The sequence below is a fragment of the Vidua chalybeata genome, chromosome 8, assembly GCF_026979565.1.
Source record: "Vidua chalybeata isolate OUT-0048 chromosome 8, bVidCha1 merged haplotype, whole genome shotgun sequence".
Lineage (NCBI taxonomy): Eukaryota > Metazoa > Chordata > Aves > Passeriformes > Viduidae > Vidua > Vidua chalybeata.
The window spans coordinates 20,290,966-20,306,310 of NC_071537.1; the positions used below are offsets into that span (position 1 = coordinate 20,290,966).

The 15,345-nt window shown below is 34.8% G+C and overlaps 1 protein-coding gene across 7 annotated transcripts in view; it reads right to left on the bottom strand.

Annotated features, from left to right (window-relative positions):
* Positions 1 to 15,345, bottom strand: part of PPP3CB (protein phosphatase 3 catalytic subunit beta) — a 52,011-nt gene that overhangs the window by 20,445 nt on the left and 16,221 nt on the right. For 5 of the 7 annotated variants that reach the window (XR_008432000.1, XR_008431999.1, XM_053948583.1 and 2 more), the window contains exons 5-12: positions 15,181 to 15,326; positions 9,755 to 9,894; positions 9,579 to 9,656; positions 9,385 to 9,479; positions 7,775 to 7,900; positions 5,731 to 5,808; positions 1,180 to 1,264; positions 212 to 309 (exon numbers count right to left, since the gene is read on the bottom strand). Coding sequence is in view for 5 of the 7 variants with exons in the window: in XM_053948583.1 (XP_053804558.1) it covers positions 212 to 309; positions 1,180 to 1,264; positions 5,731 to 5,808; positions 7,775 to 7,900; positions 9,385 to 9,479; positions 9,579 to 9,656; positions 9,755 to 9,894; positions 15,181 to 15,326 (846 nt within the window). In the remaining 2 variants the exon portion in view is untranslated. The remainder of the gene's footprint in view (positions 1 to 211; positions 310 to 1,179; positions 1,265 to 5,730; positions 5,809 to 7,774; positions 7,901 to 9,384; positions 9,480 to 9,578; positions 9,657 to 9,754; positions 9,895 to 15,180; positions 15,327 to 15,345) is intronic. The other 2 variants (XM_053948582.1, XM_053948580.1) reach the window with 1 other exon arrangement.

Consider the following 15,345-nt stretch of genomic DNA (forward strand, 5'->3'; position numbering starts at 1 on the left):
CTGCTGAACTAGTTGGCTTTTAGTTTTATACCCTGGTTAAGTATCCATTTCACATTGCCTGATTAACACATAACACTATGCTTGTATCAGCCGCTAAGACAAGAACTGAAAAGCATAAGAAATTCCCTGCATGCATTATGTGTGGTGCTAGCAAAAGAGTGAGATGTGCCCCAGTCCATCTGAGGCACAGCAAGTTGCATAACATCATTACCACTTTGCAGGGTCTGTCGTCCTCCAGCCAACACTCCACTAGGTAACATTCCAGTGGGAGTCAAACCCTTGAGTGTCAGCACACTTTCACTCTCCTCCCTGTGTGAAAAAAACAGTAACAAAACCTTAAATATCTGCACATGAAAACTTGCATTGAAGTAAAATAATGGGTGGGGAAAGGGAGAGCATAGTTTTGCTGTGTTTTAGGCATGTCAAGACTGAATGTAAATTCAAATTCCAACAATTTAAAAGGTGAAAAGAATTATATTCCATACCAGTCTTCCCTCCGCCTAGGAGTTATAAATGCTGGCTGCTTCTGAACCAAATTCTGAGCAGTTATTCACATACAGGTTCATTAGCTTTGAAATGAGCACTGAATGCTTCATGAGGTACAGAATGTATCTCACTACCATAAAACAATCCCCAATTTTGTTTTAAATGTCTCTACCTTGGGAAATAAGAACTTTAAAATTGCTATTTGAGCAATTATGTTCTGTGGAAAAACAGACATTTTGGGTAAATAGGATGATGAAATCTCTACATTTAAAGAAGATGGAGTATTTTTTAAATAGGTGAAAATAATCAAACCAAAACTGGAAACAAAACCACTCTACTCTCCAAGTTCCTGATATGTCAGAAATTTTCAGAGTCAGTTCTGACCTCCTTCATTATACCCATTAATTCAGTCTTTCTATCTGATATTGCCTTTCCAAGACTCTTAGTTAACAGCTCGACAAACAACATGTACACTAAAGATCATGGTCTCTAATTTCTTGAAGCATGTCTCAAAAATAACTCAAAAATATTCTTCAACCAAAAAGTCCATCAACAGCGTGCTCCAATATGCCAAACAAGACTCTGATGCACAGTGATCTCCCTGAAAAATCTTTGGCATTCGTTATCCTGAAACAGAGATGTTTACCTTGCATATGTAATAGGGGTTAAGGAATGCAGAAACCATGCAAGTACCTGAGAACAGAGAAGACTCTTGCCATCTTGCCAATTGCACGAATTTTGTTTCTGATTATTTCCTTCCGTGCGGCAGCTGTACCTACTTTCAATAGAAGAAGAAAGAATCTCAAGCTCATGATTATTTAGAAGGTCATTGTTTTAAACTGCATTAAATTTAACACAACTGTTTAAGTTCAGTACTCTTCACAGGAGGTCAGTACCCAAACATTTAAGGGCACAATGTTATCAAATGAGAGCTTCAGAATGCCAACAAAACCACCATCACCTCTGTGTCCACAAAATACACACAAAAAAAGTTTAGATTGTTCACAATGATTTTCTAAACCTAGTAAGCATCTGAACTACCACCACTACACTGTAGTAACTAGATTAACTCCTTTGCCTAAAGTTTACACTTTAAATTCTTAGAACTGATATGCATTAAGAATGTGTATGTTTGTATATCAACATGTAAGCAAGTAGCCCAATATAGAAACCAAAGAGATACTAAAGCCACAAAAAAATAAAGATTTTCTAATTGTTACACAGCTGTTCAAGAGAAAACAGTGGTTTCCTTGTTTTTATGTCAGCTACCCAAAACACAACTACATGAAAACCTCTCAGAAAATAAACGAGCAAAAAATTGCAGTGGTACCTTTCTTACCACTGAAGTCTGTGTTCCAAGTCATCTTAGGTTTGCATCATTTGCAGAAATTACAAATACCAAAGATCTGGAGTAAATACTGCACATACCACAGGGCAGAGTGATACCATTTGTGACAGACAAAAGACAAAACTCTGAAAGGAGGCTTGTAATTAGGAAGGAGAGCCACCTTTGCCTGCCTTGACATGCTTTCTCCAGCACCTTTCTCTAGTTTGTTTCAAAGTTTAAAAGTCTTCCTTCCCCTCATCTTACTTTCCCTTTGCCGACTCCTCAATTTTATTAAAACAGTAGAGGCAGATGAGGAGATACCAAAACCAAAATCCTTAATTCTTCTCAGCTATTGGAGAAGGAGAGCATTAATCACATCAAGGTAATAGTAACTCAGTCATACTGTGAATTGAACCACAGGGAACCAAGAGTGAACAAGCTCAGACAGGTCTGTTGGGTATTCCAGAACTCCATGTACGGTGTTGTTCAGTCTTGGGAGAAAGGTAGACAATAAGAAGTTGCCAACTAAATTGCAAGAGTGTAGAAAAGAGGACCACAGAAGTGGGCAGAGGAAGAGCCACACGTCCAAAATTCACCGACTTGCATTCAAAAAGGGAGCTGTGGAAGAAGCTGTTTTCCATCCCTGCTCACTAGCATGGGGCTTCCCTGTGAGGATACAGACACTCAGGCACAACAGTCACACTTCTCAGAGCACAGCTGCAAGGACACAGCCCTTCTCTGGCACAAGAGTGGGTAGACTTTCCACCCTGAACACCAAACCAAATAAAATACAAAAGATAAAGCATGTAAGGGCAACCAACAACAACAAAACCACACAAGACAGAAAAGGTGTAATGACAAAGAAAAAACGGGGGCAGGAGACAACCTTTGTAAGAACACAATGACAGAATGACACAATGACAATGACAAATACCTGCCAGTCCATATAAACAAAGCAAAAAAACCAGAACTGCTGAGTATAGTTTTTTTCAGACAAAGTTACAATTTTAACAGACATCAAACTAAAAAAGTGACAAAACAGGTGGCCCAGGAAGAACTTGGAACAGGATAGTATGAAACATTCAACTTTTACTGAAAATAATTTCCTTGAAATCTTAGCTTTTCATTTTTAAAGTTCTAGAAATTTTTGCTGTCTCTCTTTGAACACTACTGAATAGCCACTTGAGAATCCAGAATGAGAAGGAGACTCTTTTAGAGTTTGAAAAGCTCAGGGCTAAGGGGGACATCCAATATTTCTCTTTAAGTTCCTCAATTTTTCTTCTACCTACACCAATTTGCAGGCTTCACTGATGCCAAGCTGTAATGTGGCAACTGGAAAGACTTCAGGCAGTGCTAGTCCCTCTGCTTTAAAATGAGAAAGGTTGCTTTGGTGTGTTTGGTTTGTTTGAGGGGGTTTTGTTTGTTTGTTGGGATTTTTTTTTTTTTTTTTTAAGATGATTTCTCATTGCCCTGGCTGTCCAGAAGCAACACAGCCAAGGCAAAGAGCCAATGGCATTACTCCAGACTGCAGCACTGCACTAATGTGGCCATTGAATCCTGGTTAGATAATGGCATCTGCTTGCAGAAGAATGTCTTGATTACACCCTAAATTTTAGGAGATATGACAAAGGACTTCCCCATTTCCCATTCCCAATGCCTGCATAAGAAACAAATTCTGAAATGCTGACATGTTATGTCCCAGATACAAGTTTTGGAAACATGTCTTAAATCTAATGCATTCCAAAATATTAGAAATATTCTCTGGAACCAACAAATTTATACAGAGAGAAAAAGTATTATTAGGTAATTAGTAGCCAGAATATCTCTGGACAAAACTATCTATCCTATGATTTCTGAAAAACAAGTGACAGACCATGAATTTAAGTTTGTAACTAGCCTTCTTTTTACAATTTGCATCCAGTCATCTTCAATATTCAGAGAATCAAAAAGTACTTTTTTTGACATCTCAGTTAAGAAGACGAAACTTACTACACAAACCAGATTTTTGAACATTTTATAAACACATTCCATGCACAACCTTAAAAAAACAGCTCATGAGGAAAGTATTAAAGAGCAAGACAGACAACTGAAAGCTCCCTACACATGCAGGACCAAAGATAAAATTTTAGAAGTTGATAAAAGAATGAAATTCTACAAAAAAAGAATGAAAAAAAGAGGAAAAAAATTCATGCACAGAAAGACAGATGTCTTGAAGTATGACTTCTCGTAACAAAATACACAAATAAAATTCCCATTAAAATGGTTAATAATCATAAAATACTACATAATAACTGTCAATAGAAAGGTATTTTCTCATTAATACTTTATACTGTCAGGTTCTGTGAAGTCATATTTCAAAACATTCCTACTCTGTCTGGTCTGTACCTTTTTTATTGCCATAAATGAGTCGCTCTTCAGATGGAGAGTCCAGAAAAAAAGGAAGTGATCGATGGAGAAAAAGGTGAGTGAGACAAAAAAAAAAAAGATATTTAACTTGGTAGTGGTAATAAAGAAGGAATGGAGAAGAAATATGAAAAAAAATAAAACAGATTGCAACACTTGAAAATGCATTCATCAAACAAGAAGTGGAATTGTTGAGAATATTTAAAATTTGACGAATAACAAGTGAATGCTTGAAAGTCAACAGTTAAAAAAAATCCAACCACATAAAAAGATAAAGCATAGACAGTACCTAGGTGGCATAAGAGATGCATCAAGCAAAGAAATTGTTAAAGGAGACAGAATAATAAAATAATTCAAATTAAGAAACTACAGCCAGGGCATCAACTGACAACTGCGACTACTCTGGCAAACATAAATCCTAATGCCTCAGAATGCCACTACACCCTGCTTGGTGCAACTGCTTTATGTTCAGTTTAGTAGATTTACTTGCATAAAAAACAGGAATTGACTGTTGGCAGGATCACTTTTGAGACTTCTTCCACATTTTCATATTTTTGGCAATCATCTAAATAGCAGCAAAGTTGAAGAGGCTCAGAACCAATGCACTCCAATGGAAAACACACAGCTGCTTAGCACAACACTATTCTGCTATCAAATTTGAACAGAGTAATGCTAAGAAAGGGGTTGTCTCTCTAACGTCTTTATAAATTATCTTTTTATGTTCCTCAAAGGCTGCTGAATGTTTTCTTCCTCCTCCCCCATCAACAACAATTCACCAGCTCAGTTCTGTTATTGGATGAAATGAAGCAAGTCTGAAAAACGTTTTGATGTGACATTAAGCACTTCTGTAAAAAGCCCAACAAAACTAAGTGTGATATGCTAGGTCTTCATGTCAATGTTGCTTCCTAATCATCATGCTACAAACCTCTCTTAACAATCTACTGTATCACAGTTTAAGAGACAAAAAGATGTTGTAATTCATTACATGAATACACATAATACAGTGTACATATACAAGTTGTCCTTTAAACTCAAATGCAGACTTAAAGTTGCATTTCAGACTTTATTTATAGTACTTTGCCATAAAAATATTGTACCTGATGTTCTCCTACATCAACTGTTATTGAAGGGCAATAATTAAGAAATTTAGTGTATTATAATACATTTATTCTAAATAGCAGTACAGCAAGTTAGTATGTTTCAAATTTTAAGTGGCAAGACATTTGGAGAATTTCCCACCAAAAGTCTGTTTTATATTGAAATCACCTATGAGGATTTGCAAAAAGTTGGTTTCAAATAAAAATCACATATGAGGATTTGCAAAGGTTACTATTACTGCTTCTTGATCACAGACACAAATTCCCTTCTCTGCCCTGCCAAAAGCATTGTTTTCCACAGAAAAATTTGAAGGCAATTTTGTTCAAATGCCAGGCAATATTACACCAGTCTAAGTTAAATATTGTTTACAAGTTATTACCATTAGCAAGATTTAGGTATCTTAAAGTAAACCCTACCGTCAAATTGATCTTCTCCCTCTGTCATCAGCTCATCATCAGAGCAAATGCTCAAAACATTCACCAACATTTCTGTTACTGTATAGGAAAAAATAAATTTTAATTCATTCTGTGTAGAATTTAAAATATTTCCATGTACACAAGATATAGCTAGTCACCAGCAACTCTAGTGAATGAACTTCTCCCACCACAGCTATCGCTCAGTAATTTAATTTCAAAATAATTCTTGATGTAAGCTGTCAAAGAATTTAAAAAGCTCAGAAAAATAAGCAGCTATAAATTATGCTAAACACTAAACAATCAAACAACATGAACACTCCTCTTACAAGGAGTTCTTTTAGATAAGAAGACTTTTCCTGTAAATTAGTAGTTTTATGTTAAAAGTCAAGTATTTGAATGAGTTTTTATGCAAACTTTATCTAAATATGAAAAATTTTGATTGCTCAAGTTCAGGCTTGAATTGAAAAAGTTATTCTATTCCTGACAACTGCAGTCATGTAGCAGAAGTACTCAAGCAGAAAGATATTACAATATAAATACGTTATATATAAATATATAACGTATTTATATAAATATAAATTTCTGTTTGTCTTTTCAAACTCCCCTTAAATATATCAACACAGTGGATACAGGCTTTTTGAGGAGAGTTTGTATATTTTTATTCTCCAGGAATATTCTTATTCTGCCACTCAATCTTTCCAATGGATATCAGACTCTTTCTTAAAATATTTAAACCTTTCTCTACATGGAGTATTCAGAAACCTATCCAAAAGGCAGTTGGTTAAAAAACCCTGTAAATTGCTGCCTACATTTATTCATTACTAATTCATACAACCCCCATGTTATCTGCTATGGTTGTATTCTTCATTCTTGGGAAAGAGTTACTTCTCTACTGTAAAAAAAAAAACCAAATTATTATGATTTTGATCTGATCAATGCAGGCCAGACAATATTGAGATTAAATCCTTCCTCAAAATTGGAAACATGCATTTGTCCAAAGGCAAGGCTACCTACAAGGGCCATGACTCCAGCAGTCTGAAGCACTGAGCAGGACAATGAAACACTCAAGCACTGTTAAATAAGCTGCTGCATGTCATTACCAGCAACACAACAAAAGCAAAATACAAAATATCAACCCTTTGCTGTTGAAAACATTATCTACTGCTTAATCAGGCAAGAGAGATATAAACCAAATCCTCTTTCAAATGTGAGGTCCCTTCATTTAAACATAAAAAAATTGTTGAGTGAGTTAACCACAGTAAGAGGTGTCCAAACTATTTGCATTTAACTGCTCACTAAAGACAACATAAGCAAATCTAGAATCCTAGGTTTTTATGTCCTTAAATACATAACTGCATAATTTATGTAAATTTATTTTATTTGAATTAAATTTAAACTAAAATAAAAAGAAATTTTCAAAGAAATCTAAAGAGCTCTCCAGATCTCTTTTTATGAAAAGAGCAGTTTCTGTCATAGAAGGATTTTAAACAGACCCAAATAGCCTCTAACCTCGTTGCTTGTCAACTGAGGACTACTTGTGGCCCCAGTGTCCTAGATTCAGAGTTATCATCTCTAGAGGGAAAAGGAAAAAAAAAGGAGGATCTGTGCTAAATTATCTTTTTTACAAGAAAAAAATTATAACTGAAAAACTTATCTTTAGTGAAGGTCAATCTGTTATAGCCATATAGGAAAGTTAACGAAATTTTACATGAACATCTCAATATAAATTTATACCTATAACTACACAGGATTAATAATGCATATAACTTAGCATTCTGTAGAATAAGAACAATGTAAATATTAACTTCAAATGCAGTTCAAAGGTACTTAACAATGGAGATGTACACCCTCAATGGAAATTATAATTTCTGTTAACATCTTAGCTATATTAGATGCAGTTCTGACTACCTTGACTAAAACAAGAAAACAACACAAAAATAATGCAATTCACCTGTCATTGGTAAATATATTTTGAAATCAAAAATCTTCCCAACATTAATCTGGGAGAAATAGAGATTTAAGTTGATGCATAACATCTACTAACCTTTTTCTCCAACAAAAGGCAAAGACCATGTGAAAACATCCATAAAATTTGGTAGCCAGTAAGGATGAGGAGAACAATTGAACTGACGAATATTCATCACATTGTTTTCATATTTTAATACAGCAGCTAAAATGAAATTCAGACATTTTGAAAAGAATGTTTAAAACTTTTGAGTACCACAGATGTAAAGTCACAGGCTTGGCTAAGGTCTATTTATACCTTAGACTAAATAATCCCAAAGGTATTCCATTTTCTTTCTTTCACAGTATTTACAGACAGGTAACTAATGGAGCACTTTGGATTTTTACTGTGTATGTTTCACTTTAAGGTACTGTTACATGTCAATACAGGTCTGTACTATCCTATTTTAGGTCTACAATCAACAAAGATTTTTAAAAGTCCTGAAAAGGTACCATCTCAGTAACTTTAACAAAACTAACTCAGAACAGCAGTATATTCAGTATATGCAAATTCAGATTTTATTCTTCATATGTGTCTTCTCATGCTATAAGCCTGGAGTAAAACCATAGACATCTTGAAGATGAGGGAAAAGAGAAAGCATAAAGAAAAAAGACAGAAAACCAGAAGCATTCTAAAGCTAAACAAGGAGTTGACCACATTTTTCTATACTTACACTTGCATCAGACTGGGAATAGCTCATGTGAAAAAGGGTTCTATGAACACAGTATCCATAGAGATAGTGAAAAAACTTAAAAAGCCAGCTGAAGATATTTTTACTTCCCCTTTACTTTGCAATCAGTGAAAGTAACAACAGCTCATCGTTTTCTGTGTACAGTTATGCACCCTACAGAAGTGATATGGGCTGGAGGTGGTTCTTTATAGGTGGGTGGAAGAAAATGCAATGTATTTAATAGAAAAAAGGTGTTGGTTTCAAAGGAGCACTATTTGAACATTTGGAGATCATTCATTCATCACATACTTGAAATGCCTTACTTTAATATCATATTTGAATTTCAGCAGGCTTTATTTTTAAATTCTGTTGTTGAACTTTATTCTCATCAATGAGTAATACTAATTCACAGCTAAGCTCTTCTCTGTTATTCTGACTTGTAAATCTTTCTCCACACTATTAAACATGCTTCTCCTGATCAACTCTATCTTAGCAGAGGATAAACAAGAATGGATTTCTTGTTCTATACTTCCATCTTAATATTTCCAATGGTGATCAGGATTTTGATCACTACTTGCTCTTCCTTGATTTCCTATATGTGGCCATTATGGGAATTACAATCACAATTAAGATGCTCAGATGCCACAATCCACAATGCAAACCACCTTCCTTGCCCACTAAAGACAATCAGAGGAGTGAAAACTCATAGCACAGGGAAACTTTGCCTGACTGGATAACACCAGTAGATCTAATCACAAGTACTAAATAGCAACAACTTTCACAAAGGAAACCTCTGACCACACTTATGCTTCAAGGTACTCCTCTTACAGGACATTGTCATTTATGGCTCTTCTTTATAACTTTCATTAATGGATTTTCTTTGTCCTTTAGTTTCTTAATTGGCAAAAAGCAGTTGATATTAGATTATCTAGTTAGACCATTTTATTATAACATACAATTGCTAATAACAAGTTCTTACCTTTATTATTGTAGACATCCAGGTAATTAGGTGCTGAAAAAATTGTTATTAAAGATGGGAACCCTGTTGTTTGACTTTTCCTGTACATTCTATAACTGTAAAACCAAACAAATTATATTACATCTTACAGCAAATAAGCAATTAATTTTTATTTTACATTGCGACTATTTCTTTGAAAGATACAAAGTACTCACCCTGCATCTTGTGCTTCATGTGCTCTAATGATTGACAACAAATTATTATTTTGCAAAAATTCACAAACTGCTGGATAGCTGTGAAATGAAAACAATTATGAGTAAAAGATAGCCTCTTAAAATATTCAGGGAGAGTCAGTACTAAAACACCCAACTAGATCACAGCATACTCTCACCTATAAAAGTAGGAGCATCCTCTGACTGTGTTGTGACTGAAATGCTCTGGTGAATTTTCATTTCCAAAATCTTCTGAAGGATCTGACCACAATAAGTCACACATTGGTCCAAATGCTGGAGGCTCTTTGAATCTGTCTAACTGTTTAGAAAAAAGAAAAGGCAACAGCACAAATACTCTTTAAATATTAAATTATTAAGTTTTACACATTTGTTAACCTACATATCCATCAATACCAAGCATTTTTAGAATAAATCCCAACCATATCAAAGAGAAGTAGTTTCTGTATAGTTTTTCCTCTCCTCCTCATGAAATAAGGCACAGGCATGCCAAAAGAACCAAACCTGTTAAGAGCAATAAGATGTATTAGTTGTAAAAAGAAGGGAGATAACTTCCAGACTGATGGATATGTGTAATACAAGGTCAAGATACAGACAAGGAACAAAATGGTCCTTTTTCATGCACATGCCACATCTACCAATCTGGAGATACTACCAGGAATTAGAAAAGAGAAACAGTACAGAAAACAGGAATTATAAAAGAAAAGCATGAATAATTAGCACCAACTAGAAGAGACTAAATATATATTATGAAACAACCTTAAAAATCCAAACCGACAAAAGAAAAAAAAAACCACCCTGAAACCCGTCTCCACAATGGATCATTTAACAATGTAATGAAGATGCGACTGGCCCAGCGGTCTAAGGTTTTTCATACAAGCTTTATTTTTCAGCTCTATCCCTGATGTAATGGGCCATAAGAGTTTTGGCAGATTTTCTCTCGGTTTTCTCTTTCTGCTTCTTTACTGCTTTTCACTTGAAACACCTATTTTAGCAGCCTGCAACTCTCCTAGTAACCACAGTCAAAAAGGGCAGAAGTTAAGAAGCAAAGTGCATTTGTTAACGTAAAAGGAAAAAGCCCTGCTTAATTAAGTTACAGGCAATCAATCTCTGATGTCCCAGAAATGAAGTAGATATCCCAGGTTCAATGTAAAGTTTATTTGGTCTTTATGTAGCTGGAGTTTGTTCACAAGATGATTTTATCCAAGAAATGTAGGAACGGTTCTTTGATGGACAGTGCATTTATCTCACTTCACTTCCCATACCAAAGAAGATGACTTTGATGGTACTAGAGAACACTTAACTCTTCATGACAGGCTCGAAGGGAGGTTTGGTGAGCACCTGGTGAATTTGAGTCTAACGGTCCATAGGAATCCATTCAAATATGGAACCAGCAGTAGTGCCAAGCTCTCTCATGCCCTGGAAAATCAGAGCTCCCGAGGCTGCCACCTGTAACATAAGTGGAGAGGTCCAGATCTTTACAAATTCCTGCCAGATAATGGTAAGGCAGGTATTAACTGAAGTTGTTGTTGGAATTTATTCAATATTAAAATCATGTGGTTTAACATTTCCCACACTGGATGATAAACCTGGTATGGAGTATTTCTTCCAGATTGAAGAAGTCAGTCCATCAACTTCTGCAAGTACCTGAATTTCTGTAGATTAAACCATCAAGTTTCTAAACCTCCAGCAATAAATATGGGTCCAGAAGCTAACAGAGACATTCACATAAGTTTCAACTGTTTGCTGATTGATGTTTCCTGCAATACAGAAGGCTGAAAGTCTAGAAAACATTTCTAAGATTTTTTTCTTTAGTCTTCAAGGATTTTCCTTATGACTTTGGCCAAATCAATAGAGGCATTATAAATAAAAGTTTTGACTGCCTGCAATTAACACATCTCTCTCCCAAACGAATTTCTTATAGCATTGAGACAATAATGTAGCTATTTCCTGAAGTAAGGTCAGTTTGTAAAAAATAAATATACTTACATAAACTTAAACATATACTACATACACTTACTTACAAACACACCAAATCAGTTTCTTCTCCACTAGACAGTCTACTAACTGTCACGGTTGTCAGGATAGCTTAAAATTTAAGGAAATGTCACTTCAAGTTATTTAACCCAGACTACATATATCAAATCAGAATAATCAATTTAAGGGCTTCTCTATTATTGGCACAGCAAGTAAGTTAAAGGACACAAGTAAATTCAAAACACCTGTTACTGATTTAACTATTTCTGATGTGCTTTGACTGTAGCAAAACAGAATCTCAATACAAACTGGCTTAACATTTTTCTGAATATGATTAAGGTAACCGAGAAAGACAATTTTCAAGAATAAGAATCAATACACCTGGTGTTGAAACAGAACTAGGCAGTATATTTTTTAATATACTGTAAAACATTTAAATCTAAATTATTTTCTAGGTACTATGCAGTCAGGACAACTAAAGTGACATGCATTATACCTCCACATGGATGTTCCAATTCAGAAGCACCAAAACCTGAGAGGCAGATTAAGGTACAGCAAATTAAAACAATTTTACTTTTGAGGCAAAGGACCTTCACAGAAGTTTCACACACAGACACTAGTTTTAATTAATCTGTCCTAATTTTCTTGAGAACTATCACCTAATAAAGCCTAAAGAACAACGTGAAGGCCAGTGAAAAGTGGCATTCATCTTACCTATTACTGAACAAAAGGAAATTTCAGCAGGCCACAGAAAGGAAGCAAGGTATTACAAAGACAGACTCCCAGTTGTGCTGCCATATATTTCAAGGCAATTTGACCAAGTCTTGGTATCACCAAAAGCTAAACAGAAGAGTGAGCATCTGCTGTAAATGAGGAAAAAATTTTTGTCTCTCTTTTTTAGAGTCCCCATAATCTTACCTGCATACTTCCTTCTTTCTAAAATGCTAGGTTTAAAAATGACAATTCCTGGCATTTTGTTTCAGTAGAAGTCTTGGCAGTGTAAACGAAATCAACTAAACATCATCTCTAAGTTGATGGACATGTGTCTGAAAGAGACACTCTTTACCAAGACAATCAAAATATTCATGGAATTGATATTCAGAAAACAAAAATCAGATTACTTCAAGTTTGACAAGCTTCCATTTTGGCAGAAATATGAAGCACCTAGAACAACCTTTCCAGTTAGGATTCATTGTCATGCCTAATATGATAGCACTCCTCTTCTGGAAGTAAATTTATGATGGCAAAAATAATAATTTGTGTAGTTGAATCGCCTTCCTTCATGTCAATATTGAAATTGTCAATAATGAAAGACTTCATCCAGAAGAAACTGCACCCTGCATATTTTTTTTTCCTTAGGTGATTCCTGCACTATTTATAGAGCTGTGATTTCCCTTTTATTTGCCAGATAATTATGCCCTTGCAGCTAAGACCTCTCCTTAGTAAGAACTTCTAGTAATAAACCAGAAGGCCTGGAATATTACACAATTGTCTTGATTGCTTACAGGAGTAACTTCACACACCAGACTTGTACCCCAAGTATATGATTTTTTCCTAGATATAAAACGAGCATTTCACATCACCCATATAATTTAAATACATTTAAAATATCAGTGCATGCCAAGCTCTAATGCAGCTATTGAAGCCACTGCCAATCCATAACTAGTGCCTTTTTCAGATTACCAGATGATTATTTAAAAACAAAGAAGGCCCAAGGAACAGTTCTATTAACATTGCCTTATATTTATAAATGTGTTTTTCATCAGAACAAAATACAATGCAGATTTTCATAGATGCATATAAACATTTCAGCCTAATGTAGCCTTGAACATTACAGAAGCACATCTGAAATTACAGGCCAAGACAAAAGAACTACCTTTTAGTTAAATTTACTTGACACTTTGAAACCTGATCAGCTGCAAGACTGAGACTAACAGAAAAATGATTCACAATCCTGTTATGACAGTGGCTTTCGAAAGTGTTTTCCCAGAATATGTTTTCTTTACATTACTTTCCAAAAAGCCTTGACCATACTTCTTTTCATCTATATAGTGAGAAGTGTTAAGGCTTTGTGAGGATGGCACTGTTTAGTCTCTTTGCTTTCTTACTTCCCTTCCTCTGCAGAATGCATTTGGATTTCTGTACACGTTAGTATTTGTTTTGACAATGCAATGTGCCTCAGTACATTTTCCCACTTTCACCACTGATCTTGTAAATACACTTCCTCTCTGTTTATACCATTTTCTTCTCCTCTCACATCACTCTGCTTGGCAGTGTAATATCTGTAAGTAAAATAAACTGACATTTGAGGCTCTGAAATGGTCCAACCATTACAAAAATTCCCTAACAAATAAATACAGTCAATTCAAAAATGAGATTCAACTGGACGGCCTATAAATTTGAGGAAAGGGAGAGGTAAAAAAGAAAAACAAAGCACAAATAAAGGAGAAAATGCTAAGAAAATGAGAAATGTAATTAATGAAGATAAAAAGACAAAATAGGCTGCAATATATACTTTTATATACTATAAAAGCAATTTAGGAGCATGGTTTTACGTTCTCTCTGACATTTAAATCTTTTTACAAACAGGCTCCCATGTACTTTCTTCCATATGTGGATAAACCACATTTTTTCTTTCATCCTTACCTATAATCCCAAAGCTTTCTTAGAACCACCTACATATATTTTAAGCTGAAATCATCTACATTTTAGCTGTTCCTAATCGTAACAGGAATGGTTTTGATTTCCAAGTGCAGCAGTTAAGATGTCAGCTAAGTTAACCTAAAGAAGTCTAAAAGCAGTATGCAAAAATGAAGGCAATGATTGAAAATTCCCGTCTGATACAATCTCCACCTGACAAGCTATCCATGCAAGTAGAAACCACGTTATTAGAAACAGATACCTCATGTCATCACAATCTTCTGCCCTTTAAACTGCACACCACGATTCAGTTTCTCCATTGTGCAATTTTAAAAAAACCTTTTAAATTCTTCTTATTAATGTACTCCGCACATTCACCACAGTGAGAAGTATTCCGCAACTGTTACTCAAATGCCTACCAAATTTGGCATTTCAGATAGCAATCTGAATTTCTATTAAATACTGCAACATCTCACTTTGTCAAAGCTAAAATCCACATATTTAAGACAGTAAAAAATTTTTCAAAGAAATTGGAGAATAACTGAAACATGACATGAGATACAGTAAACAATTTAAAGACTACAATTAATTTTAACAAGTTTTCTCCTGGAAGCCATGAGAACATTAGCTCTTATCTAGAAAGAAATACAATGTATTATTCTGATTAGATATGAAACTCTTCACATATACTACCTGTCTCAAAAAACTATGTGAGGATTTTGAGGTTTCTTCTTTGTGTGTGTTTTGTAACAGTCCCAGCTGTCCCAATGAAGTCTACTAATGGAAAATGCACTAGATAATCCATGAGATTTTAATTATGATACTGCTTAGCCTACATTTCAGTTCCTGATTTACACTTCAACAAGAGACAAGAACAGAAAATATACTGACAACTTTGTAAAGATGACTTTGTATAGCATCATATAAATATCTCTATTTCCACTTATTTTCAAATACACAAAATACTCACTCTCCTAATGTCATCTAGTGTATTAATTTCTGGTGAAAGTCCACCATGAACACAAAGAAACTGTTGATTTAAGAGAGCAGCAAGAGGGAGACAATCAAAAGCTTCCATACAAGCATCATAGACTCTTTCAGAGTACTTTATTTTACCTGCAGGAAAGAAAAAAGA